The 16,705-nt window shown below is 37.6% G+C and overlaps 3 protein-coding genes and 1 pseudogene across 3 annotated transcripts; 1 reads left to right on the forward strand and 3 right to left on the reverse strand.

Annotated features, from left to right (window-relative positions):
- Positions 1–1,221: 1,221 nt before the first annotated feature.
- On the reverse strand, positions 1,222–4,593 carry LOC141848383 (heat shock cognate 70 kDa protein 2-like). Its single transcript, XM_074736404.1, has 2 exons — positions 4,304–4,593; positions 1,222–3,096 (listed from the first exon to the last, which is right to left on the reverse strand). The coding sequence occupies exons 1-2, from the start codon at positions 4,515–4,517 to the stop codon at positions 1,370–1,372; spliced, it is 1,941 nt and encodes a 646-aa protein (XP_074592505.1). The 5' UTR covers positions 4,518–4,593; the 3' UTR covers positions 1,222–1,369.
- Positions 4,594–7,795: 3,202 nt separating this feature from the next.
- Positions 7,796–8,240, reverse strand: LOC141848710 (histone H2B-like; annotated as a pseudogene).
- Positions 8,241–8,505: 265 nt separating this feature from the next.
- Positions 8,506–11,786, forward strand: LOC141848713 (coatomer subunit zeta-2-like). The gene is made up of 6 exons (XM_074736756.1): positions 8,506–8,630; positions 9,831–9,990; positions 10,769–10,916; positions 11,023–11,100; positions 11,320–11,404; positions 11,486–11,786. The coding sequence occupies exons 1-6, from the start codon at positions 8,628–8,630 to the stop codon at positions 11,543–11,545; spliced, it is 534 nt and encodes a 177-aa protein (XP_074592857.1). The 5' UTR covers positions 8,506–8,627; the 3' UTR covers positions 11,546–11,786.
- Positions 11,787–13,719: 1,933 nt separating this feature from the next.
- LOC141848639 (glutelin type-D 1-like) lies at positions 13,720–16,211 on the reverse strand. Its single transcript, XM_074736689.1, has 3 exons — positions 15,952–16,211; positions 14,095–14,818; positions 13,720–14,006 (listed from the first exon to the last, which is right to left on the reverse strand). The coding sequence occupies exons 1-3, from the start codon at positions 16,199–16,201 to the stop codon at positions 13,856–13,858; spliced, it is 1,125 nt and encodes a 374-aa protein (XP_074592790.1). The 5' UTR covers positions 16,202–16,211; the 3' UTR covers positions 13,720–13,855.
- Positions 16,212–16,705: the final 494 nt, after the last annotated feature.

The raw sequence follows: 16,705 nt of genomic DNA on the forward strand, positions 1-16,705 counted from the left end.
AGGAGGACCATGAAGCCTAACGAGCTTGCGAATACCACAATGTTGATGGGAACTGGATATGAAGGCGGACCACTCCGATGTTTGTCCTACAAAAGAAGAGGAACAACAAGAGTAGAGGAGAAAGTGAGTTGTTTGTGCGTGCACATACCTGATCATGGAGGGAGAGCCTCCTTATATGCAAAATGGATGTCATATCCCATCCTTAATGTTCCATTATCAGTAAGGATATTGTCAGAAGGAATGGAGTGGTTAAAATCCAACACCGTTGACATGCAATTGAAGGGTCAGCATTGTCTTCAAAGTAGGGACCATGATGGGTGGTAGCGACATGTCAAGGGAAATGATGGGTAATCATTATTTTTGTATGATGGGATTTGTAATATTTAATGGAGCACGGCACCAAGAGTTAAAAGTTGTTTGATTGATTAGGGATGGTGCAACTAAGTTACTGAGAGGAATGTCCTTAGTGCACGGGTCCTCACGAGAAGTTTGATTTTTTTAAAAAAGTCCGATTAGTTTAAAAAAAATTCATTTAATTTAATCAATTCGATTTTAAATTGATTGTTTAATCCTATCTAAATCACAATTTAAATTTTTAAATTTAAATTTTTTATTTTTTAAAAGAATCATGAGTTAACCCATAATCCACTAAAATTGTGAATCGGTCTAGTCTGTCATATAATATATTTTTAGTGGATCAGACAATTGGTCAATTTAACAACATTAATTAAATTTTAAATATTTTATTTATTTTTTTAATTATTATATTTTTATTATTAAAAATTATATACAATGTATAATAATTATTTTAAGATAGTTTTTTTATTATTGTTGTTGTGTAATATACAGTCTCCTAAATTAAAAATCCTGAATTAGAGGAAGTAAAGAGCAAGAGCAAGAACATGACAGTTGATCCGCAAGTACACTTTAAAATACCAATATATCTACTAAATCAGTTCAGGCCACTTCATCCTTTCATGCCATCTAAGGTATACGTTAGTTACACGCGCATCGTAAAGAAGAAAATTTATATTTACAAAAAAAATATTTATTTTAAGATTCTATTGAGAAAATATAAACTATTGCTATGATGGAACCCCAGAAAAAAATCAAATAAAAAACAGCTAGAAAGAGGAAGAGAATCTCAATGAACCAAAACTAGCAAGTGAGATAGATAAGCATAGTAATTTAATTGCTAAGAGATGCAAATGGGAAAGAACATAGTTCAACGTTCACAGTTTACTGCTAGGCCATCAACAATTCAAAATAGTTTCGAACATAACAGCAATATGAAAGTAGATTCGGTAAAGCAATCACCGGCAGCAAAATAACAGACAACACGCAAGAGGATGATGATGAGCTACTAAGCTTAATCGACCTCTTCAATCTTCGGACCCGCACCGCTGGCACCAGCAGAAGGTTCGTCCTCATCCATTCCACCGGGCACTTCACCACCCTGGTACATCTTAGCAATGATGGGGTTGCAAATGCTCTCGAGCTCCTTCATCTTGTCTTCGAACTCATCGGCCTCAGCCAACTGATTGGTATCGAGCCATTGGATCGCCTGCTCGATAGCGTCCTCGATTTTTTTCTTGTCTGCTGCAGGCAGCTTGGATGCGATCTTGTCGTCCTTGATGGTGTTTCTCATGTTGTAAGCGTAGTTCTCCAGGGAGTTCTTCGCCTCCACTTTCTTCTTGTGCTCTTCGTCCTCGGACTTGTATTTCTCCGCTTCCTGCACCATCTTCTCAATCTCCTCCTTGCTGAGCCTGCCCTTGTCGTTGGTGATGGTGATCTTGTTCTTCTGCCCGGTGGTTTTGTCCTCGGCAGACACGTTCAGGATACCATTGGCATCGATGTCGAAGCAAACTGTGATCTGAGGGACACCGCGAGGAGCAGGTGGGATTCCTGAGAGTTCAAATTTTCCAAGCAGATTGTTGTCTCTAGTCCTGGTTCTCTCGCCCTCGTACACCTGAATCAAGACGCCAGGCTGGTTGTCTGAATAGGTAGAGAAGACTTGCTCTTTCTTTGTTGGAATGGTGGTGTTCCTGGGGATCAACACGGTCATGACACCTCCAGCCGTCTCCAATCCAAGGGAAAGAGGAGTAACATCCAACAGAAGAAGGTCCTGCACCTTCTCATTGCCCTCGCCGCTAAGAATAGCAGCCTGAACAGCAGCACCATATGCAACAGCTTCGTCAGGATTGATACTCTTGCAGAGTTCCTTACCATTGAAGAAGTCCTGCAACAACTGCTGCACCTTTGGGATTCTGGTGGATCCACCGACAAGAACCACATCATGGACAGAGCTCTTGTCCATCTTAGCATCTCTCAAACACTTCTCGACGGGCTCCATACACTTCCTAAATAGATCCATGTTGAGCTCCTCGAATCTGGCCCTTGTGATGGTAGAGTAGAAATCAATGCCTTCGTACAAGGAATCAATCTCGATGGTGGTTTGTGCAGTGGAGGAAAGTGTCCTCTTTGCCCTCTCACACGCGGTCCTTAGCCTCCTCAGTGACCTAGGATTTCCACTGAGATCTTTCTTGTGCTTCCTCTTGAACTCTTGCACGAAATGGTTAACCATGCGGTTATCAAAATCCTCACCTCCCAGATGGGTGTCACCGGCAGTAGCCTTGACCTCGAAGATGCCCTCCTCAATTGTAAGAAGAGAGACATCAAAAGTACCACCACCAAGATCAAAGATTAGAACATTCTTCTCACCCACACTGGATGCCTTCTTGTCGAGTCCATAGGCGATAGCAGCTGCAGTGGGCTCATTGATGATCCTCATCACATTCAGACCAGAGATGACACCAGCATCCTTTGTGGCCTGGCGCTGGGAGTCATTGAAATAAGCAGGGACAGTGACAACAGCATTTTTCACAACAGATCCCAAGTAGGCTTCAGCAATTTCTTTCATCTTTATTAATACCATAGAAGAGATCTCTTCGGCTGAAAACTGCTTCTCCTCCCCTTTGTAGTTAACAACAATCATGGGCTTATCACCGGGGCCAGCAATGACCTTGAAAGGCCAAAGCTTGATGTCACTCTGGACAGAGGCATCACTGTAGCGCCTTCCAATCAAACGCTTTGCATCTGAAGGGTAAGAACAGACAAATATTGAGTTACTCAACTACTACAGAAAGCCTGAAAAAGGCAGAACATATGTTTAACCTAAGCACCAGACATTTTAAAAAATTAGCAACAAGTAGTCCATCTCAATAAATGATACATTGCAATTTTGTGTCTCAATCAAATTTCAATTTCAGGTTGTTCTTCACAGAAGTCTGAAATCTCTGAGCATGCTTATTTCTACAAGAAAAACTAACCCATGTATCATTCTCAAACATGAACCTAAGAGAAAGAAAACACAATCCATTATGAAAGATAAAAGAAAACTTCAGAACAAAGTTGTTAATTCCAAGCCAATATACAATCTACTGTAATATCTTTCAAGTACTCAATTTACTGCATATTAGTTCAAATTCTTAAAATACGCTTCAGTGATGTTTACAAAAGTCCACATCTCAAAGGGGAAAAAAAGTATTACGAAAAGTTCCCTCTAGGATTATAAAATCGTAGAATTAAGGTTACTAACTTTAATCTCATGGAACAAAATGTTAGCAAATTAGCCTTATATAGAATAATAATAATAGCATCACATAAAGCATCAACCAGCAATTAAGTACAATTGCATCCCAGCAAAATGTCTAATAAAACATTTAGCACAAAGAAACTCAACCAGATTATAAATTTATAACAAATACTAGCCTTAAATAGATGGTTATTGTATGAACAAATCTAAAAGTAGAAACAAGCACACAACATTATGAAAGAGAAAACAAACCTCTTGGACAAATTTGTACAAACTAAATCGTAAGCCACCAAACAATAGGATTTCTTTTAACTTTTTCAGATAATTATTTCAATCTCGCTTTACTGTTGTTGCATATGAGTTCAAATTCTTCAAACTAATTTCTATGGAAGTTAAAAAAAAAAATCATACCTGGATAGAAAATTATAAACAGTGACGTTATAAACAGATGTAACCAGATCCAATGGAACAGAAAGAAAGCGACCATATCTCGTAAATCTTATGATCCTAATCTAAAATTTATACACTATACCATAATAATAACGCAGATCTACGAAATAACTGTATGTTCGAAGTACCAACAGCTCATAACCTAGATTTACATCTATAATACCAAACAAATAGATTGCTAACAACAAAAACACTTGAACGTACACCACAAGGTACACAACTGAAGCAAAACATCCAGATCTAGTGGAGCATACGTACCGAACACGGTGTTGATAGGGTTCATAGCAACCTGATTCTTAGCCGCGTCGCCGATCAGGCGCTCGGTGTCGGTAAAGGCGACATAAGACGGCGTCGTGCGATTACCCTGGTCGTTGGCGATGATCTCGACCCGATCGTGCTGCCACACACCAACGCACGAGTAGGTGGTACCGAGATCTATTCCGATCGCCGGGCCTTCACCCTTTCCGGCCATTATCTCTGCAGATCAAAGGCGACAGACGCTGAGGAAAACGAAAAAGCAACGAAACTACTCCAACTATGCCGATAGAGTTTGTGAGGTCGAGGGCAATAAGAGAGTGATTATATAGCAGATTCCAGGTTCGAGAATGTTCCGATGACGTGTCCACAGCCACTCGATCCGTTACTAACGGACGTTATAGAGAGTGTCTCTCTGAGGATCCCCTCCAAACGATCTTGTAAACAAGAATATATCCTTAGAAGGTATCCGTAGAAACGAACCGTGACCTGGGAAGGAACGGTTGTTTTCAAACTGGAAGGGTTTAATTATTGGAGACTATCTCGTCGTCGGAGCCGGTTCGATTACGGAGTCACAATGTTCCGCGTCAAGAATGACGGTAGATTATTATTATTATTATTATTATTATTATTATTATTATTATTATATTTGTATTAATAAATGAAACGAGTGATTCTGGTGCCGGTTGGCGTAGTGTTCGAACACCCGCGTCCGTTATGACTGGACGTGGGCCCTGCTACTCTATTAACGTTATTGATGATAGATTGAGGCGTAACGCGTACTATTTCTTGAGAAGTTTATGCAGATTCTGGTGGCAGGCAACGTCGATCCGTCCGATTAAGATGCGAAAGAACAACGTTTCTTCGCCGTTGCATTTGGGAGCATCTAGAATTTTCTAGTACTTTATTAAAATGTGTGTGTTTTTTTTTAAATGTCGTTTTGTCTATTAGCACCCAAATCAACAGCTAATTGACTAATTAATTCAAAGAAATGTTATTTGACCGAACTAAATGTGCTTCTAATACTGATTTGACTAACCAACGTAAAAGTCATTAACTATTAAAAAATATTTTTAGGCATGTAATTGAGTTGGTAATGAGTGATAAATTAATGGATAAAAATTCGAGTCTCATAACTATAACTATGATAAAAAAAAATTCATTTAAAAAATCGTTCAATGTCTGATTTATCTTTTTTTTTCATCAAGTTATAAGGTTAATCATAAAAGACGCTTAACGGGAAAGTAATCACGTTTTTCATCATCAATTAAATATTTAAAAAACTTGTAAATACAATGATGTTTTATATTGCTATTTTAATTATACACAGTGATTATGGAGTTTTTCTTAACATTTTTTTTTTAAGTATGAACTAACTCCCAAAGGCATCATAAATATAATAATAATTTTATATTATTATTTTGTTAATTAAAAACTTATCGATATATTTTTTAATAAAAAAAATATTTTCGCTGAACGATGGAGCATAGTTTGGTGCGAGTCATAAATGATAACGTGAAGTAACAAAAGCAAAGTATGTTATTCTAGAGAGACTCTGAAACAAGCACTGATTAGATAGGCCTTCAAACGGTTGAATAATATAAAATTATAAACATGATTTTTTTTGTCAATCTTATTCTTCATATTTGTAGTCTGAAGGGCAATTACAAAATCAATTATCTCTTCCGATTCATAAATCAAATCCCTTAACACTTGTTTAAATGTTCTTTCTTTACAAGAACTGATCCTTTTTTCTTGCAGTTAGATACATCATTTAAATAAGAAAAATCACATAGTTTTATGAACTGCTGTAAGTGGATGATAGTCATGGCAACTATAATGTGGTTGCCATCAACGCTACCCACAACTAACATTTCTCATTTGTTCAAGTCAAGTCATAAAGATCAAATAGGAACATCCAATTTATACTTAAAAAAAAAATCATATGATAACAAATATATTGAGTGATTAATACTAAAAAAATTATTATATTTTACATAGTCACTCTTCAAGATAAATTAAAGATATTAATATCTTACATTTAATTCAGATAAAATTATTTACACCGAACATCTCTAATCTCTCATAATGATTATTATATCAAAAACATATTCAATATTTACAATCAATATAATTATTCATAATTATATTTTATATATTTAATAAAAAAAATTATATAATTAATTGATCGACAATGAATAAATGTTAAAGATGTAAATTTATTTTAATCTTCATTTTAGCTAAAATATATTCATTTTAATCAATTATTTTCTTTGTCATATTTCATAAAAATAGACCGAATTAATGGCTATAGTTAATATGATATATGTTAAAATAATAAATTATAGTTAAACTTCAATTAATAAATAGTGGCCTATAAATAATTAAATAATCATTCCTAAAATGGTGCAATTTCAACACCAAACACTATTTCAACTCCAATTTACTCACACCATTTTACACCAAAAAGGAATATTCTATTTATTTTTATTCATTTATTCATAATTTAATTATGATATATATTTTAATTTAATAATTAATTTTGATAATTATTATATTTAAAATTAATATTTTATTTATATTTAATAAGACATATGATTTTTATTTTTAATATTTTTAATAATATTTATAATTATAAATTTATAATTTATTATTATATTTAAAATTAATATTTATTACATTTATGCATATTAAATTTTTAAATTTTTTATTATATATGTTTTAAAATTAATTAAATAATGTATAAATATAATTATAATTAAAATATATTAAATATATTATAAATAAAATTTATAATAAATTAAATCATTATAAATATGCATAATAAAATTAAAATAGGGTGTTATATACATTTAATTTATATTTATAATAAATAATAAATAATATATTTATAATATATAATTAATAATTAAAATAATAATTATAAATTTATTTTTATTTATGATATTTAATAATATATATTATATTTATTTTTAAATACAATAATATATATTATTTTATATTTATATTTATTTTTAATTATATAATATAATAACAAAAAAATAAATAAAAAAAATGGCATCACCAAATTTGGTGATGCACTTTGGGGTATTGGTTGGAGGCAATTGGTGTAATTTTTACCCGAAATTTGGGTTTTTGGGATGGGTTGGAGTTGCTCTTAGGATAAAAAATTTTATTGTTTGAATCTATAAAATAATATTCTATGTCCTCTGATTTTATAAGTAAGATCATATATTATGTTCTTCTTGATAACTTTCCTTAACTTATTTCATAATAAAATCATCGGTTATCCTCATAAATAAATTGAGTCAACATAACTAGCTGAGATTATCATTTTTATATAACAAAAAAGACGAATAAAATTGGCCAAAAAAGAAGTAATTTCTATAACCAGAAACGCAGTGTTACACAAACCAAAAGTTGAACCTTTTCCGGACAAAATAGGAGCATGTAACTCTAACCCTACTATAACAGCGTCACAGCAAGCACCGGCACTTAAGAACTCGTGAACTTGGTCACCGCCTTAGTTCCCTCGGAGACGGCGTGCTTCGCGAGCTCTCCTGGAAGCACTAACCGGACCGACGTCTGGATCTCACGGGAGGTAATCGTCGGCTTCTTGTTGTAGCGAGCGAGGCGGGAGGCTTCCTGGGCCAGCTTCTCGAAGATGTCGTTGATGAAGGAGTTCATGATCGACATGGCCTTACTGGAGATGCCGATGTCCGGATGCACCTGCTTGAGCACCTTGAAAGTGTAGATTTTGTAGGTCTCTGTCCCTCTCTTTGCTTCTCTTACTTTCTTCCTGCCGGCGGAAGAACCGTCCTTGGAGGATGATGCGCTTCTCGGCCTTGGGCTTCTTCTCCGCGGGGGCCTTCTCGGCCTTATTCTCCTTGTCCTCTGCCGGCATCTTCTCCGCGGGCTTCTTGTTGGCCTTTGGCGCCATGGCGGACAGCGTCGATTAAGTGGAGAAAGCAGAACACAGCAATGAGATGCTAAAACGTCGGCAACGCAAATCTATATATAGGGAGAAGGTGTTTTGATTGGTTGATGGGTTCAGCCACGGATCTGTGACGTGGACGTGTCGCGTTGGATCGGTGATTGGTGGAGGAGTTGACGGCTGATATTTCGGCCACTTGACGGATCTGGTTATGGTTTTATGATCTTATTGGACGGAGCCCGAATCCGATTTGGTGACAGACCATGGTTTGTAAGAGCTTGGGAGAACCGTTCGAGGGCAAAGGACAGGTGCTCGCTCGACGCTGATGAGCGCTGCTTGTTGGTGATCGGATCTCATCGGCTTCGTCCTCTTCGATCCTTGAACCTCTCGAACATGGTGCGTTCCTCGATCTTATTAATCGAGTTATGTGGCCTTGTGGTTGTGCTTATCGACAAACGCCCGTTGTCTTTCGAGTTGTGGTAGATCCTTGTCACTTTTGTGGCCGGTTTCATTATCGAGTCTAGAATCTAGATGTGTTGGACGATGATGTTGTCGAATAACGTCTCTGGTTCAAGCGGAGTTATAGTGGAATCAGGGAGAAAACTAGATGCTGGGAAAGAAAAGGAATGAGATTCAAGTTCAAACACAGGAGGCAGAATTGAAAAAACAAAAAAAGAGAAGGTTTTATGGATATTTTAGGATGACAGTGTTTTACATCTTTTTTTGCATTTTGATATCAGGGATTATCCTATATGTATTATCTGTTATTGTTAATGCTGTAATGCAATTGATGATCAAGTGTGCATTTGGAAGATCAATTTAAAAAAATAGGAACTTGCTTTCGTGCAATAGAGTTTTATGTAGGAGAACTGGAAAATTGATTGAATCAAGACTGGAACAGTATTGAAACAGGAAGAGACTCGACTTTCACGAGTTGGGATTGGATTCAATTTTTTCTGCTTCAGCAAATAATTATCAAGCATCTGTTGATGGCTAGATATGTATCTATTGCAGAAAAAGAAATTTTATTTATTGACACCTGATCTTACTCATATATCTTATAATACAAACTATACAAGGACATTGGTGTTTGGATCCTGCAATATGCAAAATGCATCAGCGCCTTGATGGTGATGTAGTGTTTGAATGATTCCTGTGGGTGTCTCCATAGTAGATAATCTTCTGGGAGGTTTCAAGTGAATTTACCTCACACCTGTTTTATTAGGTCGCTTTTCCCTTTTTTGCTTTTCCAATGATCAATAAGTGTGTTATAAACTACAGATTGTGTTGGATGCGAAGGTATTTATTGGCAAATTGACCATAGAGATGGGATCCACTAGCATTTGTGGAGGAGCTATGTTTCACTTCTTGTTGATGCTTTAATATGTCTACCCTGATTCATGGTGTTTTATGATTGAATTGTCAAAATAGTTAACATACACTTCAAATGCTTCCCTCTTTATGTCCATCCATCAGTGACCTGAATTAACTGTTTAACTAATCCAGTGTTTATCTTGATGAATTGGTTCCTCATGGTTGGTACACAATTCAAACAGCTGCTTATCAATTTTCTGCCACTGTCTTTCTTATTTTCAGGATTCTTGTCCGTCCATTAAGAATGTTCTTCTGCTTGATTCTGAGGGGAAACGAGTAGCAGTTAAGTACTATACAGATGATTGGCCTACACATGCTGCTAAATTGGCATTTGAGAAATCTGTGTTTACCAAGACACTTAAAACAAATGCAAGAACTGAAGGTAAATTGTACTATCGGTTTAACGTTATAATTGATGCTTTAAACTTTTAAATGCATGTAAATCACAAGATTTAATATTTTTATAATACTTTGTAACTACTTAAAATGCTAACAATGTTAACTAGATGCAGGGTAGTTTTATTTCCCTAGTTATTTTTTTTGGTGAGTTATAGGACTTACCTTTTGTTGTTATATCCTTTTTACTTTCAAATATTGAGCATTATAATTATGTCATTGCTTAATTAGTGAAATGTTCATTATAAATTTTGGAAGCTGCCTTTCTAGTTTGTTAATAATGGTTAACAAAAGACATGCTTTCTTCCATGGGCTAGTTCTGCAGATTCTTCTTTGATCACTTGCTACTCATGGTTAAATGTTTGGTTGAGATGCATTGTTTACTAGATTAATATTGTCTTTCCAATAGTTGGAAAAGAAACTTTGACTAGAATAATGGTGAACATGTAATCTTGCTGTTGTTTTCTAAGTCATTTTGTAACCATGTTAGAAATAGGTGTGATTTACATCTTAAATAGGAAAGAATTAATGTTGGTAAGTGTCTGCATGGTTTTTCTTTTTTATAATTAAACAAAAGTCTTTAACTTTCTCGCTGATGAACATGTTTGTGAGGCGACTCTTCCTGTCAAAGGTATTAGCTGAATGGAAAGAAAGAAACTTATGGTGCCTTCAAAGTCAAGCAATAAGAATATTTTTATTGTGGTCAGACAGATTTTACTTGTTTCTTCTATTTGATGCAAATTTAACATTGTGACCTCTTGCAGCTGAGATAGCAATGCTTGACGGTTACATTGTCGTCTACAAATTCATTCAAGACTTGCATTTTTTCGTTACTGGGGGTGATGATGAGAATGAGCTCATAATAGCAACAGTTCTTCAGGGATTCTTTGATTCAGTTGGCATTCTTCTTAGGTGTCTTGGCCTTCAACTTAGTCTTTTTCTTTGTCACTCGTAAAACATGCAAAATCGTATTTATTTTGATACTATATGCAGCTCTAATTGCATTACATCTTTCCAGGAACAATGTAGATAAAAGATCAGCACTTGAAAACCTGGATTTGATCTTTCTTTGCCTTGATGAAATTGTTGATGGAGGGTAAGATTCTTCTTTATGCTTGTCATGACTTGCATAATCTTTCAATAACAGTTTGTTTCTTCGTTTGTTTATCATGCAACTTAAAATGATATGATTTTGTCATCCTTCATAGATAACATTTTAAGGAACCTATTTTAAGAACTTAAAGTATAGTAAAATTGCGTTTGCAAAATTTTTGATTCAGATCTAGCACTCTGATTTCATCCTGGTGTCTTGTAGGATTATACTCGAAACCGAAGCAAGCATTATCGCTTCTAAAGTAGCAGTGAATAGTCTTGACGGTGCCACATCCTTGTCTGAGCAGGTGAATATCATACTAATTAATTCATACTATCTTGGTTTTATGTTAGGTTTTTGACTGATAGGTATATCTCTCCTTTTATAGACTATTTCTCAAGCCCTTGCAACAGCTCGTGAGCACTTGGCAAGATCTCTTCTGAAATAATTCCTTCAAAAGATTCTGCTTGTTTCTTTCAAAAAAAAGAAGACTGTTGCAATAGTGTTTTAGTTTGTTTCTTAATGATGTTTTTGTTCGATACATGAACTCTGGTGATTAAGAATGGGGCTTGGAACCTGTTAAACTCTGGTTTTAATTTGCTCTAAAGAATGATAGGAACTCTCTTTTTTGTTGGTTATGATGCTGGAGCATGTGGTCTCATAAATAAATAAATTTAAAATTATGTTGATGAACACGTAGTCTTCTTTTTATTGAATTATCCAATTTTATTGTGAAATTTTATATATAGGTTGCTAAAAAAATCTTTAAAATAAACATATTTTATCGGATATTTTATAAAACGGACAACAATTCAATAATGTCAACCATGTAAATTGGCTGGATCAAACAGGTAGATGCAATATGAAATTGATGTAAAAAGTTCAATTCACTCAAATAACTTGTAAGGAAATTAATTATTACTTTGGACTGCAATGATTATCTACTTCGAAATTGGATTTTCTGATAAATTTGAACTTGTTTTGGTTAAAGATCTCGAATTGTTCTATAAATATCAAGTAGACGTGTTTAAAAATCTAATTACATTTTTTTCCAAAAATGTATATCAATTAGAATCCAATTAGAACAACCAAATTAAATATCATATATTAATTACAGAACAGTTGTATATGGTAATCCGTATACATAATTTTATGGAACAATTATAGAAATAAAAAAACTGCAGTTGCTCTGTTGTTCTTGGAGGGCAACGATGGCGGCAGAGAGCGGCGATCGCCTTCTCCAGCCATCGTTTCCTCTGTAGAATTCTCCGCAGGTTTTGTCTTGTGTCGTCGGCCTCGCCGGGAAGAAGCCCCGGCTTGAGGCAAGTCGGTTCTTGGAGACCGTGCTGCAAGCGGGACCATCGATGAAGGATTTGCCGGTCGAGGAGCACGCCGGCCGATTCCTTCCGCCTTCCCCATCCCAGTGGAGGAATCCTCCTCCTGCAATGCCCCAGCTTTTCTCTGGCGGCGCCGTCGATATCGGCGGTTATGATCATGCTGCCTTCTTGGTCGATAGACTTGCGGCGAACAAGCCTCTGCCGGAAAAAGGGCGGTTCTTGGAGGCTGTGGTGCAAGCGGGACCATTGATCAAGGATTTGATGGTGGCGGACCCGGACGGACGACTTCTTCCGCCACCCCTGCCCCGGTGGAGGAACCATCCTCCGACATTGCCGCAGCTTTTTTCCGGCGGCGGCGTCAACGTCGGCTATGACCACGCCACCGCCGTTGTCGATAGGCTCGTTGAGAAGAAGCCTCTTCCCGAGAAAGGCAGGTTCTTGGAGGCGGTGTTGCAAGCTGGCCCGACTATGAAAGATTTCATGGCGGCGGAGCGCGGTGGCCGCCTTCTTCCTCCCCTGCTCCCCCGGTGGACCAATCCTCCTCCGCCGATGCCGCATCTTTTCTCTGGGGCGGGCATTGATAGCCTCGCCGTGAGGAAGCGTCTTCCAAAGCGATGCCAACTAACGGAGGCGATGGCGCAACCGGAGCCGACGACGAAGAATTTGACGGAGGAAGAGGCAGGCGGCTTCCTTCTTCTGCTGCCAATGCCGCATCTTTTTTCTGGCGTCATCGTCGACGCTGGCTACGACCACGGTGCCGCAGTGGTCGACAGCCTCGCGGCGAGGAAGCCTCTGCCGAAGAGAGGCCGGTTTATGGAGGCGGTTATGCAAGCGGGGCCGACGCTGAAAGATTTGACCGTGGCGGAGCACAGTGGCCACCTTCTTCCGCCATTGCCTCAGGTTCAAGTTCCCGGTGGGAATTGGAGAGACGGTCCGGTTCGTGGTTCGCTTCCGTTGTTGTAGAGTCTGGTTCGCGGTTCATAATTAGATCGATATTTTAAAATAGATTCAAGAAATTTTGAGTATAATTAGGGTCAAATTATTTTACTTTGGTGATTATTTTTCCGAGAAATTTAGAAGGAAAATATTTTTCAGAAGAATTTTTTTTTATATAAGAAACGTTAACTAAAAAAAGGATTTTCTGTTGACTGTAATTTTCAACGAAGTCAAATGTTGACAAACTAAAAAAATAAGTGTTTTACACAAAATAGAAAATGCACATGCAATCCGCCACTCCAGCAGTCCTCACACGGTAAAATTTATGATCATATGAAGAGCACAAAGATTTTTAAAAGTTCATGCTTTAACCATGGCCAGCATTATCTCATGGTAGATTAAGACACCAAATGATGTCTATCATAATGCTTAACACAAATTGTACTGAGCTTTATTTGGACGCAAGAAACTAACTAACTAGTAGCTTAATTTGGAGGGAAGAAGATTTCATCAGAAGTCCTTTTAGATCTGAACAGCTTCTCTAGCTCAGGGGTGGTGTTGAACGCAGCTTGCAACACCTCCGAGGACATCGCCTTCCACACAGAAGTCTTTCCGGCTAAATGAGTGAACACAGGGCTACAAAGTTGCATAAAAACAGGTGGATGTTAGATGATATCGAGTTTGTTTCTTTTAGGAAGATGAGAGTGTTGAGATAGAAATATACTTAGGTGTGGAGATGATAGAGAACCACTCCATTCCATCAGCATCAGCAATCTTTGATACAACAAAGAACCTTGGCACGATGAAGAGATAACCAGCCTTCACATGTGTCTGGAGAACACACTTGCCGTCGACCCCGACCACCTGAACGCGGCCGCTGCCTCTAACGATATAAGTCACCTGGTAAGCTGAATCACAAGAGAATCCAGGGGAACACATGGCATGGCCGTTGATCCTCACGAGATCAGCCCCAAGGCCAACCTGTCCGACCAGGGGAAGATTCTTAGTGTTCAGGACTACAACACATCCACCGTTCTTGATGTCCACGTCTAGAGGCGCTTCCTCGCAGTTGAGGACTATGCCCTCCCTATCCTTCGGTGAAGGTTCAGGCATTGCTTGGCCATCCTTAACCTTGACGATACCAGAATTGGTTTGGCTGCTGACAAGGTTCTTTGCCTCATCTTCAGTTAGGTCCCAAGCACGACTAACAAATTCAGTACTGAAACCCGTGAAGATGCCATTGGTGCCGGTGATGGGGAAATTGGTGAATTGCCCAGCCTTGTGGCCCTTCGAAGTGTCTCCGAGGAAGAGTACCACGAGCTCAGTGTCATTGGGGTTGAACCACCAGGTCACAACTCCAAAAGGAAGGGCAATAGCATCGCCCTTCTTGATCGCAATTACCTTCTCTTTTGTAGCCTCTGGAAGCACAATCCCAAAAGTTCCATTACCTGTCAATCAAAAACATATTAGGCCAAATGACTTCTAGGATCATTCAAGTACTTCATTGCATCAAAAACATATTAGGCATGATTGACTGCGATGTGCTGGGTTAGTTCAGTTATACGATGACAGTTTCTGACTTTCACTGCAAATTTCAATGGTGACTGCCCATTATTGTTGTTTCTTAATTGCTTTCCAACGCTTTCTAGATGCATATCTGCATTTGATTCTTCCTAGCAGTTAAATTGTTAGCTATGATACTGAACTGAAATTGTTCTTTTATTTTGTCATGCCATAGTGATCGGTGGCTTTTTTTTTGTTTCTGTAGTTAGGGAAAGGCAATTGTGTCGTGAACTGAGGTTCACTATGTGCTATTATTTTTCAAAAACAAAACAACAGTTGAAGTGATAGAGAGGGATGAAATAGCAAAGATCATCTCGTCTTCAAATAAGTTTGATTATCTACTTGTATGCACATGAGAAAACAAACTAGCAGTTAATTGTTTAAATCAAAAATCGTGAGGAAACTACTGCAAGTTATCAGATTAGTGTGGTGATAAACAAATTGTTTACTCAACTAAAAGTCAAATTAACATCTCTTTCACTCTTTCACGATCAAATGAAAGTGAGATGTATTACAACAGAAACCCGAACAAACAACTTTCGATAAATACAATCTAAAGGCTAAAATCGTCAGAGGAATGCAAATCGAGTCCAATTGAATGAATAAGCACTCTGAATAAGTGGTAGTGGATCAAGAATACACATGCTTGCATTTTTAGGCATGCAAATTTTGAACAAGAATACAGAACCAATCAGATCCAATAATGACACTAAATCCACATGCTTACATCCATCAATATTAGGTCATCCCTAATACAAAACTATCACGAACCTAATTGGTCTTGAGTCTACAGTTTGTGTGCTCCATGCTCTGCCGATAACTGGATATTGAAAATAGAAGCGGGGAAAGGATGTTCACAGAACTCGCATTTACAGGAACGACAGAGAACAAATGAATCATCGATTCTTTTCATCCGACATCAAACAGATCAATCTAATCACTACTCGCGAAACATGACGGAGAAATCAACCAGAGCGGAAAAATTAGGCGAGAAAACAACGGAATCAAGAAGTTTCACCTTGGAGGACGTAGGCAACCTTGGCGGAGTCGGAGTAGCTCGGGAGCGCCAATCCGCGCTTCTCCAGCGCGAGCTTCGCCGCCCCAATGCTGGCGGCGCCGAGCATCGGGAGCTCCTCGCTGCACCAGGCGTAGTAGGCGCCACCGTCCCCGCCGTACGATTTCTTCGAGAGCCTCGGCGTCAAATCGATCTCCATCTCTCTCTTCGCAGGTACAGACGAGAACTTTGAGACGGATCGGAGGATTTGCATCCAAAGAGGAAGTTTAGGCGTCGTTTTATAGACGGGGAAGTGGGAAGCAAGCGAGGAAGAGATGATAAAAAAAAATTCACTTTGGCCCAAATTTTATCACATTATCAAAACGGGACAAAAATATCTCACTGGACTGAAGTCGAATAGCCAATAGAAAGTGGCCAACTGGAAAGAAAAAGAAATTCGATAAACTCTTTGGGCAAACTGAAATTTGCCATGAGCTTAGTCCCGATTCAAATAATTAACTTGGACGAGACATAAAAAGGGGAATATATTCCCAAACAATAAAATATGGGTTGACGCAGCATTCCACATTATAGATAGATAGATTCTACAAATTCTATCTTATGAAATAGTTATTTCCCACGGATTAAAATATGCGGATAAAATTTTGAAAAAGTTAGATATTTTGTTTTTCTATCCTCGGAGATGAGAAGCTCATATATTATGTCTATAATACTTTTAAATGAAGACAAAAATCGAAACAGCTGTCCTCCTAATTTT

Source organism: Curcuma longa, chromosome 17, assembly GCF_044706935.1.
Source record: "Curcuma longa cultivar G26 ecotype Majalengka, Jawa Barat chromosome 17, ITB_CL_G26_1.1, whole genome shotgun sequence".
NCBI lineage: Eukaryota > Viridiplantae > Streptophyta > Magnoliopsida > Zingiberales > Zingiberaceae > Curcuma > Curcuma longa.